This window comes from Globicephala melas, chromosome 7, assembly GCF_963455315.2.
Source record: "Globicephala melas chromosome 7, mGloMel1.2, whole genome shotgun sequence".
Classification (NCBI taxonomy): domain Eukaryota; kingdom Metazoa; phylum Chordata; class Mammalia; order Artiodactyla; family Delphinidae; genus Globicephala; species Globicephala melas.
In genome coordinates this window covers 54,517,605-54,530,974 of record NC_083320.1, presented here as the reverse complement: position 1 = coordinate 54,530,974, position 13,370 = coordinate 54,517,605, and the positions used below count along the sequence as shown (strand labels likewise).

Genomic DNA, 13,370 nt, shown 5'->3' with positions numbered 1-13,370 from the left:
AAGGGGCCGCAAACACGTGTGTAGGCAGTCCAGTCCACACCCCCACAAACAGCCACCCTTGGCCACCCCTCAGGCCTAACGATAAATCCAAGGAAAGGCCTGTGCAGGCTGTGGAATAAGCTTAGAACCATTTGTGGGTTTTTTGGTTTTGGCTGTGTTCGGTCTTCGTTGCTGCATGCGGGCTTCCTCTAGTTGTGGCAAGAGGGGGCTACTCTTCGTTGCGGTGCATGGGCTACTCATTGCGGTGGCTTCTCTTGTTGCAGATCACAGGCTCTAGGCGCGTGGGCTTCAATAGTTGTGGCACGTGGGCTCAGTAGTTGTGGCTCACGGGCTCTAGAACGCTGGCTCAGTAGTTATGGCACACAGACTTAGTTGCTCCATGGCATGTGGGATCTTCCCGGACCAGGGCTCAAACCCATGTCCCCTGCATTGGCAGGTGGATTCTTAACCACTGCGCCACCAGGGAAGTCCCGCTTAGAGCCATTTGGACAAGGAATTCTAGGGTCTTGCGTACTTGGGGCCTGATCTAGAATAGGGGCCAAGGGATCCAGATGGGTAAATTCCTGCCGACTTCTGACCCCTTGGGGAGGAGCATGGCTGGAAGAGAGCTAGAACAAGGTGTTCCTGATTAAATTTAGTCATTTACAGCTACTATGAAAATGATTTTACAAACTATTTCTCCTGTTGCCAATTGAAAATCATTAAAATCCATGAGCCAAGGGTAGTTCAAGACAGGACAATGGGAGGAAGAAGTTGCTTAACCTGTAAATTAATATTCAGTTAAGATAGAAATTGAGCCTTCTCTGGGCTGTGGTCTCATGCTCTAACATGGAATGGGGTCATCCCTTTCTTAAAAGTTAAGTCAGCTAACACTTAGATAGCCACCCTTCCATGCAAAACATTTTGAGATAGATGCCTGGAAATGGTTTGCGTGAGAAACTTCAAGGTTAAGAAAATTTTCCATGTGGAAGTTACAGGGATTGGTGTTATTAAAGAGATTGAGTGTTTTAACTGGAGTTTGGTTTCTCCAGGTGAATTATTGGAATTCTAATGTGAATGAAGTCCAGGGGGTTGTGATGGATCAGGAAGGGAAGGTGGTGCACCGGCTGTTTGGGAAGTGGCATGAAGGGCTGTACTGCGGTGTGGCCCCTTCCGCCAAGTGCATCTGGAGACCAGGTGAGACCGGCATGAGTGTCCTGCCTCAGGGGGGCGCCATGAGTGGCAGAAGGCAGGGAAGGTCAGATCATCCCATGCGGTACACCTTATGTTTTCTTTTTCTTTTTATTTTTTTTGCGGTATGCGGGCCTCTCACTGTTGTGGCCTCTCCTGTTGCAGAGCACAGGCTCTGGACGTGCAGGCTCAGCGGCCATGGCTCACGGGCCCAGCCGCTCCGCGGCATGTGGGATCTTCCTGGACCGGTGCACGAATCCGTGTCCCCTGCATCGTCAGGCAGACTCTCAACCACTGTGCCACCAGGGAAGCCCCTTATGTTTTCTTTTAATAGATTAAAAACATAGATGCTTAAGACAATAATATTTACATCTATCCTCAATCCACAAGTTAAATAAATTCCAATATTTGATAGTAAGGAGTTGTAGAATTGAGACCAAATCTGACGTGTGGTCAGAGATTGGGCTTCATGTAAAATCTCTCTAAATGTAATAACTGCATTTCAAAAACTAGGTATACTTATTAAACCATTTGAATAATTGAAATATACAAACTCAAATCCCTACTCGTGTTATTTATTCTCTGTTTTAGTAAAACAAAGGAAAGCCTGCAAACATCCATAATCCACAAATTCAATAATTTAACCAGAATAAGTGATCTTTTTACTTGAGCATCAAAGAGCTGCAATATGCTGACATTTAATAAAAGACATCAAGAGAGTTCTGGTAATACACTAGCATATAATTGACTATCAAGTACAAATGGAACAAGGCTCCACATGACATTTATTTTCATTGGAATTTTGTCAGTTAATCCCTAACTTTAATATTAGTTGTTGGTTTCCTCAATGAGTATTTAAATTCCCTGCTAGTAGAGTGGTTTGTTCATTCACTTGGCAATTATGTATTGAGTACTGACTGAGCATCAGGCTTTGTTCTAGGAGCTTGGAGCACATTAATGAGCAGAGCCTACAAAGATCCTGCTGTCAAATTTAGTTTGAAAGTGCCAGTAAACGTTAATTTAGATCTGAATCTTTTTCTTTTCTAAATGGAAGTAAATTGTAAGTGTTTTTTGGTGAAATCTTAATGCTTATAGTTAGTCACCCAAGCATTTAGTTACCCAGTTGGGTATTTGAGAGAAAAATTAACCAGTGAAGACTACTGTATGTACAAAGTTTTATTTTAAAAGCTGGATTTTATTAAATATATGAATCTATCAGTTCTGATAATCAACATAAAGTTTCCCATTTAGCAAAATAAAACCAATTTAGTTCACTTAAAAAATTTGTAGGGACTTCTCTGGAGGTCCAGTGGTTAAGACTCTACACTTTCAGTGCAGGGGGAGCAGGTTCGATCCCTGGTTGGGGAACTAAGATCCTGCATGGCACGCAGCATGGCCAAAAACAAACAAACAAACAAACAAACAACTTGATCCCAGGCCTTAAGAATTCCCACAGATGAAGATCCAAGAAACAAGAGCTCACAGTGAAAAATCACAAAACACAAAAAGAACCCAGGCAGAGTAAGACTTACCACACTCTGAAAATAAGAGCACTTGATATTTCAAGAAATAAGAGGCCTCTTTCAAAACTATGATTAAATATCAACATTTATAGAGAAAGAAAACAATATTTACCACGAACAGATCCTCACTAAATGAATTTCCAAAAGATGCACCTTTATCATTCCCACATAAAAGGTCAGAGATACAAGAAGGAACAGTGAGCAACCATACTGTGTGTATGTGGGTATATCTAAACAAACAATGACTGCAAAATTAACAGTAATATCTAACTCGTCAGGGAATAAGAATAGCACTTACATTAGAAAGTGGTGATCTTCAAGTTATTTGAGAGGAGGGTGAAGATACTGATTACCTACCCAGTGTCTTAAATTAAGTGTGCAAATAATCATTAATCCTTTAAAAAAAATTGCAATCTAATGTTTATGACTATAAATTTGATGTTAATATGAGTATTAATTAAGCACCCGAGTTAAGTCAGCTCCTGCATGTTCTGTAAGCCTCTTTGCCTCTCACAGTGGTTCCTTGGCCTCATTCCAGGTTCCATGCCGACCAACTATGAGCTCTACTATGGCTTCACAAGGTTCGCTATTGAGCTTAATGAGTTAGATCCTGTACTAAAAGATCTCCTTCCACCAACAGATGCCCGATTCCGGCCAGATCAGAGGTGAGCAGGGCAGTGGTATTTAAAATGAACACTAGGTCATGGCATGGTGCTTACAGAAGTCATCAAGACTTTCGCCACCATCATTTATTTATTCATTGAATCATTCATTCCCTTATTCACTCAGTAATAGCTGAGTCTTCTACCTAGGTAAAGAGCATTCAGAGGATGATCATAATAGAAATTAGCTCAACAAAAGTTCCCCGCAGAAGGTAACACAGACGTTTTTTAACAAAAAGTGCCCCCCCCCACCAATTTACCAAAGGTCTGCAAATTATTGAACTCTTCACACAATCACTCCTCACCTCAGTGTTTGTATTTCTATAGTTCTATTACTCTATAACGTGGACTATCTTTTTTTAAAAATTTTTTATTGAAGTAACATTGGTGTTACATTATATAATTGTAACATTACATATATAGTAACATTATATAATTTTCATGTATGCAACATTATTTCTACTTCTGTATACCTGTGTATACCAAAAATTTTGTTTCTCTCCATCACCATACAGTTGATCCCCTTTAACCATTTCAGTGAAGAATAAGAGGATAAGATACAGGGGTACCTAGAAATACTTTGAGTCAAAGTGTGGAGTTTTCCCAACATGTTTTTGATCCCCTGGGGTGTGAGATATACTCAAAATACAGTACCTTTAATACCTTCTGATTTTTTTTTTTAAATTATCCTTACATTGTTCTGTACTCATGTCCATTCCTACAGAATTAGTTTTACTTCTTACGAGAATTCTACATGTCATACAAATTGTATCCAAGGTCATTTTCTGTTCCCAGTGTCTTTGTGGCTTTATCTGTCTTCCACCAAAATGTTCCCAGTATTGAATGTTCTACTATTTAGTTCCCTCATATTCCCCCCTCTTTCTCTAGAACATGCAGTCTCACTATTTGACATTCAAACTTATCAGTAAGCTTCCTGTACAGTGTGTATCATACTGTATACCTGTTCTTTGCTCTCATTTTAGAATTTAAATATTTGCAAATCACCATTGGGTCTGCTTTTTTCTTCTCAATTCTATTTTGGTATTCCCTTTCTGAATTTCATTTACTGTTCATTTCCTTTCTGTAGCCTTTTGTAATTTCCCCCAACTGTTACTTTATCCTTTTTCATCAGTTTTACTCTCTCCAATAAAACAGGAAAACTCCTTCCCTCTCAATCTGTTCTAAAAGTAGCTGAAGAACACTCAGGTACCATCCTCCATGCTGTGGCCTTTAACAAGTGCTTTGTGATAACGTGGAAAAGGAGCACAGCCGGGGACTTCATGATGTCCTAACCCCAGACTCTCTAGTCAACCTGAAAATCTCAAGTTGTGGAACCCTAGACAGCACAGAAAAGTCTTCAAAGCCAACCACTTACTTTTCACTCCTCCCATTTTATTGCTGAATTCAATAATTCAGTTCACATACACAGAAAGTATGTTAGCTGGTGGCAGACAGAGAGAGTGTGGCCCGGGGAAGGGGCGAAGGGACATAATCAGAGCATTACTGTTCACTGTGTTATGTTCACAGCAACCAGAATTTAAGTTTATGCAAATGAGATTATTTTGTTCTCAGAGAAGAAGGTAACGTATTAAAAGATAAACTGCTTTCTCCTTAGATTTTTGGAAGAAGGAAATTTAGAAGCTGCAGCAGCAGAGAAGCAAAGAGTAGAGGAACTCCAGAGATCTCGAAGACGATACATGGAAGAAAACAACCTTGAACATATACCAAAATTTTTTAAGTAAGTCAGTTTTCATGTTTTGCAAATGGTTGCCACAAGCAATGAAAAACTCTAGGTAAAAAGAAAATGAGGGATAGTTTTATGTCCAGGAAACTTCGAGGTGGAAAATTAAACTGATTTTCATCACTGGTTTTGCCAGTGAAAATACTGAATCAGATTTTGGTCTTGTGAAAAGTTTGTAGGGCTTCCCTGGTGACGCAGTGGTTGAGAGTCCGCCTGCAGATGCAGGGGACATGGGTTTGTGCCCTGGTCCGGGAAGATCCCACATGCCGCGGAGCAGCTAGGCCCGTGAGCCTGTGCGTCCGGAGCCTGTGCTTAGCAATGGGAGAGGCCACAACAGTGAGAGGCCCGCGTACTGCAGGAAAAAAAAAAAAAAAAGTTTGTAACCATAAAAATAAATTTTCCTCGACATCTCTTTTCCTTTCATGGACAGCAATAGAGAGTGAGGGTCTTGCCCAGAGGTTCTTTGTCCTCCAACTACCCCCTTTCGAATGGTAGAAACTTGTTCCCACTCCCTCACCCAGAGATAAGGTGGGACCCCACTGCCCACAAGGTCATCCTGGCTTCCTTAGTATTTAATTTTATTTCTATCACATGGAGCTTATATCCGTTCAGATTTGATCCTTCTGTGGTGTGATCGTGGGTGATTATTACAGGATTATTTGCAGGATACATCACACAGACTAAGCTGTAGTTTCCAGATCCATCTGTTGCCCTTCAGAGCCAGGACAGATCAGCTCAGAATAACCTCATACCCTTTCTAGTTGCCATCTCCTGGCTGCGCTGGAGCAGAAATGCAGTCTTGCCCTTTAGATGTTGAAAGTGCCCTCGCGTGGACCCTGAGGAGGCTCTTACAGCTAATGAGGTTGCATACTTTCCCCACAAGTGAAGCAGAGAAAATTCTTGTGGGTCTGGGGTCTGAAGTTCTAGTTACAAGGTTTGTACATGCTTTGTCTGGGCCACTTCACTATTTTTTTTTTTTTTTTTTTTTTTTTTTTTTTTGGCCATGCTGCACAGCATGTAGGATCTTTGTTTCCCCAACCAGAGATTGAACCTGCACCCTCTGCATTGGAAACATGGAGTCTTAATCACTGGACCACCAGGGAAGTCCCTGTTTGGGCCACTTCACTTTCTAGTCCTGCCTTGAGGTGATTTATTCCCGCTCTTAGCCCCTCTCCTCATGACCCTACCCACTTCCATTTCAAACATTTCACAACAAAAGTGGGTTTATTTCTAGTCAAAATAGTCAGATCATCAATCAGCAGATAGGATGCTCACTGGCTTACCAAGTACTGCTTATATGTACACGTCTTATCTACAGGAGAGGGTCCAATTATCAGGTCACCTGAATGAGATTTGTATCTAATGTTGATTTTTATACTTTCACAGAAAAGTGATTGATGCCAATCAAAGAGAAGCCTGGGTTTCTAACGACACCTACTGGGAGCTGCGAAAGGACCCCGGGTTTAGCAAAGTAGACAGCCCTGTTCTTTGGTAAACTGGGAATATAGAGCTAGCCAACATAACACGCTCTGAATGAATGAATAACTATGCACAATTATGTTTCTTAGAGCTCCGCGTGGTTTCTGGGTCGACTGAAAACTGACCATTTGCTTTTCTATTCATCTTTATAATAGACTTTCAGAAGTGCATTAGACAAGGCCCCTAACCACTTTCAGATCCTTTCTGTTTTGCTGCAACCATATTCCTTAAAAAACATCCACACCCTCCTCGAAAAGCATAAAAGGAGCAGAATATAAAATCCGAGGTCTGAAGAGTCTATAAAGAAAAACAAACTGTAACTGGTGCTTAAAGCTGATCCAGAGAGTTTAAAGCAACATGACATATGAACCACGCATTCGGTCCTTTTCTGGAAGCGCCATCCCCTCATTGCAGGAGCTCCTGGGCCACAGCAGTCAGCTCAGATGTCGAGTGTGTCTGTTTGATGTGGTGTACTTGTGCTGGCCTTGTCAAAAAAGACGATGCTTTTTTGACATCGTGATGCTTCTCAGAACCTGTTCCATCTGTACGCCATTGTTCATGCCTTAAGAAATGCAAAGATGTACAATAAGTCATTTTTTAAATGTGTGCCCCTAGGTTTATGTGAAGGACAGATGTTTTGAATCATGGCATGATTCACTTTCTGGGATCAGAAGAATTATGAGACTAACTCAAATGGATTGAAAAAAGTAAACAACATGTGCTTTACTTTGATATATTGGTTACTGTATCATATGTCTGAAGGGCAAGAAGGAAAAGGTGTGCTAAGTAGATCTCTGTATTCAGTTGCTCGTCAGTTTCCTGTCCTGCGTACAGTTAATAAACCATCCCTCTTCCACCTAACCTCCCAGTGTGCCCTATTATTTGGCAATATCCGTATTTGATTTGAACACTCGGCATCAGTGTTAAAACTTTGGAAGGAAATAACAAAAAGCATATGGAATTTGTCTGTGGGCTTAGGAGTACTGTAAACATAACTAATTTTGAGTGAAACACAGTGTAACCCACATGTGTCCTGTGCCCAACCCATCGGCACTGTTGGAATTCCACTGGGAACAGACGTGAGACCACTAGAAGCTTATTTGCAATGTTTAAATGAGTTCTATGCAAATTCATATTTCATATTCTCATCAAGTGTTTCTGTATGATACATGACCACATATTAAACATTTACCTTGCTATTGGCAGAGATATAAAACTTAAGCTAAGGAATTTATCCATCCCAACAAAAATGGGGGGAGGAGAGGGACAGAAATGTGTTTTGAGTACTTCAGGATTTGTTTTTTCCTCCACTAATATATAGAGGCTTTTGTAGTAACTTGCATTAGTATTCCTGAGTTTCTGCACATAGATAACTATTTAAATGCCTATATATTTTTTTAAAAATCTCTTTAGAGATTTTCCTAGAGAATTATAAAATCATGTATATTTTATTCTGTTACGTTTTTATTCTTAGACTCTTACCATCAGATTTTACGTGTTATTTTAATCTCTGATAACAAGGTTACTAACATCTTACATTTTGTTATGAGGTGTTGATTTTAGTGTTGTTTCTCCCACTCAAAGCATTCCTAGTAATGGCTATTCCACTATCAAACCAAGACTGCTGAGAGCATAAGGGAAAACTCTGAAGTCTCCACTAGGTGGAGCAAGTTTTAGTTATCCTGAAACTCATTCCTCCTTTTATCTTAGTCCATACGTTATATGTACAGCATGCACTGGTTTAGAATGAAATTTCATTGTCAAGCAAACTCCCTAATCCATCACTAGCTCTGAGCATGTAAGCAACACCCTCCCTCGGTGTCTCAATGTCTTTAATTCCTATTTTAAGTCTTGGGTGCCTTCCCGCATAGTAGTAAAATTTCCCTTATTATCAATTCTTTTTCTGCTCATTCATCTTGACGTTCTTTTATCTGCATCCTGAGATATATGCCTTTAATTTTAATTAGAATTTAATTAGAATTCTTTTGACTTCCTCAGAGAGGTATGTTCTCCCATGATTGGTAAAACTTTAGATACTGTTTACAGTGCTTCTTGTCTGTATTTACTAGCACTTCCCTGAAGAGTCTCCAGATTTTAGCCTAAAGGTAAGGAACGAATTCTGCAAACAAAGGTACTACAAATAGGAAGATACCACAAGTAGGAAGGTGAGGCACCAGGTGACCAACGATAGTATCAATCAGGCAGCTGGAAGAGGACCCAGGAGGGAAGCAACTACTGTACCTCACAGTGAGTTTTAATTAAGAAAGAGAATAACTAGTAGAATGGACCTTTACTACCTAATAAGTTAAACAGACAAATCAGGTAGGTGAATGTTGGTCAGAGCTAACCTGAAACTCTGACTAGGATTTCAAGATGAGAATGAGAAGAATGTCAAATTAATTAAAATCACCACATTCTTTATAATGTCCCAGATTTATAATTTATTTTGAGGTTCTGATATCCCCATTAGAATTCGAGTTCAAGTGAGCGATTAAGTTTTAGGTAACGCTCCTATAATACCTGATTCACAAGTCTCCCCATCAAACATTCATACCAATGTAATGGCCCCATCCCCTATTTCTTTCTCACTTTTTATTTATTTGATGGTTACAGAATTGTGACACTTATTCTGTTCGGAATTTTCATCTGCATAATTTGGGGGCTTTTGAGACTAGTTTAAACAGCAAAAGGATAGAACAGATATTAGGTCATTCTTGATAAAACATGACTTATTTCTTAGAGTTTTATATAAACCTTTTTATTTCAGGGGCACTTTTTTTTCCCCTAAAGCAATCTAGGATAGAAGTGGTCTTAATATATCTTTATACCTCCCCTGTGATTTACTGTAAGCTCCTTCATGTTTTTGAGCTGGTCATTAAGGAAAGCAGTAAGTGATGATGGTCCTATGGATGTGGCTAGGCAGAACAGATTGATGGCACACACCAGCATGCATAGAGGCCGACCTGAAACTAATTATTTTGCTACCCAGGGTGCAAATTTACTCTCAGATTTTACTGTTATTTTATTGGGTTGTTTAATTAAGTCATTATTTTTCATGGGTTACTTGAAATTCCAGGCAGTCGTAAAAATAAACCTCATTTGAGATACCTTTTAATATTGCACATCAATTATATGTGACATAAAAACTACCAAATGTATTTTGGTAAGAGAAACCAAGGAGTTTTTCATACAAGGGATGCCACGTTGTGGATTTTCTAAACCTTTTGCTGCTCTTCCTCATTCTGGCCCCAGGACTTTTAGCGATTCCACTAATCAATCATTACGTTGGGTCCTGCCCCCAAGGAGCACTGGAGGGCGGAGTTAAAGAGGAAACTGAGCCGACTGTTTTGCTTAGTTCTGATTACACCCTTGGCTGGAGAAGGGTTTATAATCATAATCGAATGTACATTTTGTTAGTACCTTGTGGATTATCCATTTTGTCTAATCTTGTTCTCTGTCATCCAGATAATGAAGTGTGGGAGCAGAGCTCCTCACACACCAGGGGTTGTAATAAATGTTTGCACTTGACTGAGTTGGTATATTATGACTGTGGCAAAGTAAATAAAGTTTGTGTACAAAATATTTATTTCTATGGGAACCATTATGTTCAGGATATATGAAATGTATCTAATTAAACAATTATGAATCTATTTTGTGCTCTAGAAATATTCTTTTGGAGGAGAGATGGAAAAAATGTCATTGGAGCTAGGATTAAAATGTGTGGATTTTTTTTTCTTTTTTTTTCCAAAAAGCTTCCCAGTCATTTAGAAATAGTGCTTATCATACTAGGATTAGATTCTCTAAGTTTTAATTGAATTTCTTTTGTGAAATTGATACATCTAAAATATATATCACATGAATCATGCTGTTAAACCTGACTTTAATACATAATTTTAAGACTGAATTGTGACTGAATTGTTAAACCTTTGCTGAAGCCTTCGCTATTAGAGAAAATGGCAAATTGTTTAAGAAAGGACTAGCTTTAATTTTTCCAAAATGTATCTAAAGAAGAATGAATTTTTCAGAAATTGCTGTGCTGAGTCAGCATTCCCAACATCTTAATAAGCAAATGAGCCCCACGATTAAGGCAGCTTACAGGTGGCAGTATGCTGCTACCCAGGGTGCAAATTTACCCTCAGATTTTGCTGGTTTTTAATCGGCTTTTTAAAAAATTAAGTCATTATTTCTCATGGGTTACTTAAAATACCCCATAATTTCCAGCTTACATGCCTGTCAGTCATATGCATACTTCTGTTTTCCAAAACAACTATCTTGATTCATTTTCTCTTTCCCTCTGATCCTGAAATGGTGAGGGGCAGGGATACATGTGTCTGTTCTTTTGCACTATGTCACTGAGTGTTTATAAAATATGCAACATTTATGCACAGTTGCAGGGTAGTATATCAATATTAGAACCACTGCATTTAGCTCCGTGGAACACTATTAAATGTTCATGGATTAAAAATTACCCCATAATTATGTATTATTAGTTTCCTCGGTATCTCCAGATTGGTAGGAAAAAACATAAAAAAGGAATGCTTCTATTTTCTGCAAAAAAATTGTTTTTTATCATTTCTTCCTTCTAAATATAAATTAGGACAATTTTGGAAAGAGGACTATCAAGTTTTCATAAAGCAAAGTATAATCCTATTTGAGTTCTACCTGTTTCTCTTACTTTTAATTAATGGGGTAAGCACAACTTAACACTGTTAAAGACAGAATAGGGCTTCCCTGGTGGCGCAGTGGTTGAGAGTCCGCCTGCTGATGCAGGGGACACGGGTTCGTGCCCCGATCTGCGAAGATCCCATATGCCGCAGAGGGGCTGGGCCCGTGAGCCATGGCCGCTGAGCCTGCACGTCTGGAGCCTGTGTGCCACAATGGGAGAGGCCACAACAGTGAGAGGCCCGCGTACCACAAAAAAAAAAAAAAAAAAAAAGCATTTAAAGACAGAATAATGCTAAAACTATCACTTCTTTTATCCTAGGTAGCAACTCCCCACCCCCTTTAATTATCTTCATTCAGTTATTTCTTTAGGAAATAATGTGGCTGCTAGAAACTTTTTTTTTCAGTCATTTCAAGCTTATTTTAAAAGTTTTATTGAGGTGTCACTGACATACAATAAACTTTACATATCTGAACTGTACAATGTGATACATTTTGACATATGCATATACTCTTGACACCAGCACCAGAATTACAATAGTGGACATATCCATCATCACCAATCGTTTCCTCTGCCCCTTTCTAATCCCTCTCTCCTCCCCCTCCCCATGCTTCACCCCGAGGCAATCATTGATCAGCTTTCATCACTTTTCAAAATCTGTCTATTTTCTTGTATTAATTACATATGGAATTTTTCTAGGAGGCTGTATGCATATGGGAGAAGTATGCCTCTAAACCCCTCCCATGCCCCTACCCCAGTATCCACCATCAAATAATAATATATTGCAAGAGATGCTCATTAAGTCCTAGGTTTGGTAACCCAGTAAAAACTTTAGATTTGAAATACTTAGAAAACAATGAACTATTTTTCACATCAAAATAGCCATGTAAGTTAATTAATTCATTTCCATCTTTTAGGGGTCCAAAATAATGGTAACACTGAACTTGCCGGCAGTGCTGAGGAAGCCCGGGGAAGTGGTTTTCTCTTGTTTGTAATGAAAGAATACCTGACAAAGCCGTGGGAATCCAGAATGACGGCTCTTGAAATAACGTCATGTTGATGAGGAAGAGAAGGGAAGTAGCCTACTCTGAGTTACGTATTGTTGGTCTCCCCAGCCCCACTTTTAGGTCACAAACATTTGAAACTTCCAGAACTCAGGAAGGCTGCTTTTCCATCTCTTAAAATCTTCTCACTCCCCATCTGGAAATAAAGTTGCTAAACCTGATTTTGAAAAAGAAATGGAAATGAAGTGCCTGGAATCCAGTGAACTTCCTGCCATAGGCTACTGTGCAAGTTGAAAGCTTATTCTTTATATCCTGCCCCCCAAAGCCTGTTGCTCAAAAGTCAAACCTTCCCAGAGACTGTCAAATACAGCATGATTGACATTAAATGCGAATGAAGAGAAAAGGCAAGAATGAATAAAAGAGAAATGGGATCTAGGAAACAAAAGTAGGTTCTCTAAGTGGGGCAGGGATCATGCTCCTCGGGGCGGGTGTCTGGATCGATCCCAGGGGGCCAAGTTATTATCTTGGTTGTTGGTTTATGCGCAGATTCCTGACCTTCCCTCGAAAGACTCTGAGTCCATACATCTAGGGTGTGGACCAAGAATCCGCGTTTTAACAAGCACCCTCAGCCCCCAGGGAATCTTGCGGCCAACGGGGACCCTCCAATGAGGGTGCGCTGGCCTAACCTCCCACTCCGTCGCCCCTGTTTGTTGTTTTTCTCATAGTGACATTCAAGTAGTCGCCAAGAAAGTCTAATTCAAGAACCGGAAACTGCCTAGAACTCAGTAACTTGTGACTCACTCTGCCATGTGTGGCTTCTCCTCACTTTTGTGACTTCTGTCCTTCTGCCAGGGCTGTCATGAAGGTGAAGAGTGGGGAGGGCCGAACTCTGAAACCTACAAGATGAGATTGTGTTACTCCAGAGCCCTACAAGTGTGTTCTGGAGGCATCTAACCAGCCCACGCAACCAGAATTTACTCTTCAAAGCTGAGGGTCAACCTCCCCTGCCCCACCTCCCACTCCCATTTACACCTGGTCTGTGTCTCCAAGGGGAGTTTTGTTTTGTTTTTAATTTTCTTTGGCGGCGCTGCATGGCATGTGGGATTTTAGTTCCCTGACCAGGGATCG

General features: G+C 40.0%; 1 protein-coding gene across 12 annotated transcripts in view; it reads left to right on the top strand.

The window, feature by feature from the left end:
* OSBPL6 (oxysterol binding protein like 6) overlaps positions 1 to 10,822 on the top strand; it is a 208,023-nt gene extending 197,201 nt beyond the window's left edge. For 7 of the 12 annotated variants that reach the window (XM_070045952.1, XM_070045951.1, XM_070045950.1 and 4 more), the window contains 4 exons: positions 1,032 to 1,176; positions 3,232 to 3,358; positions 4,971 to 5,093; positions 6,483 to 10,821. In XM_070045952.1, the coding sequence (XP_069902053.1) occupies positions 1,032 to 1,176; positions 3,232 to 3,358; positions 4,971 to 5,093; positions 6,483 to 6,591 (504 nt within the window). In that variant the 3' untranslated portion in view covers positions 6,592 to 10,821. Of the gene's footprint in view, positions 1 to 1,031; positions 1,177 to 3,231; positions 3,359 to 4,970; positions 5,094 to 6,482 lie in introns of all 12 variants that reach the window. The other 5 variants (XM_070045948.1, XM_060302209.2, XM_060302208.2 and 2 more) reach the window with 1 other exon arrangement.
* The last annotated feature ends 2,548 nt before the right edge of the window (positions 10,823 to 13,370 follow it).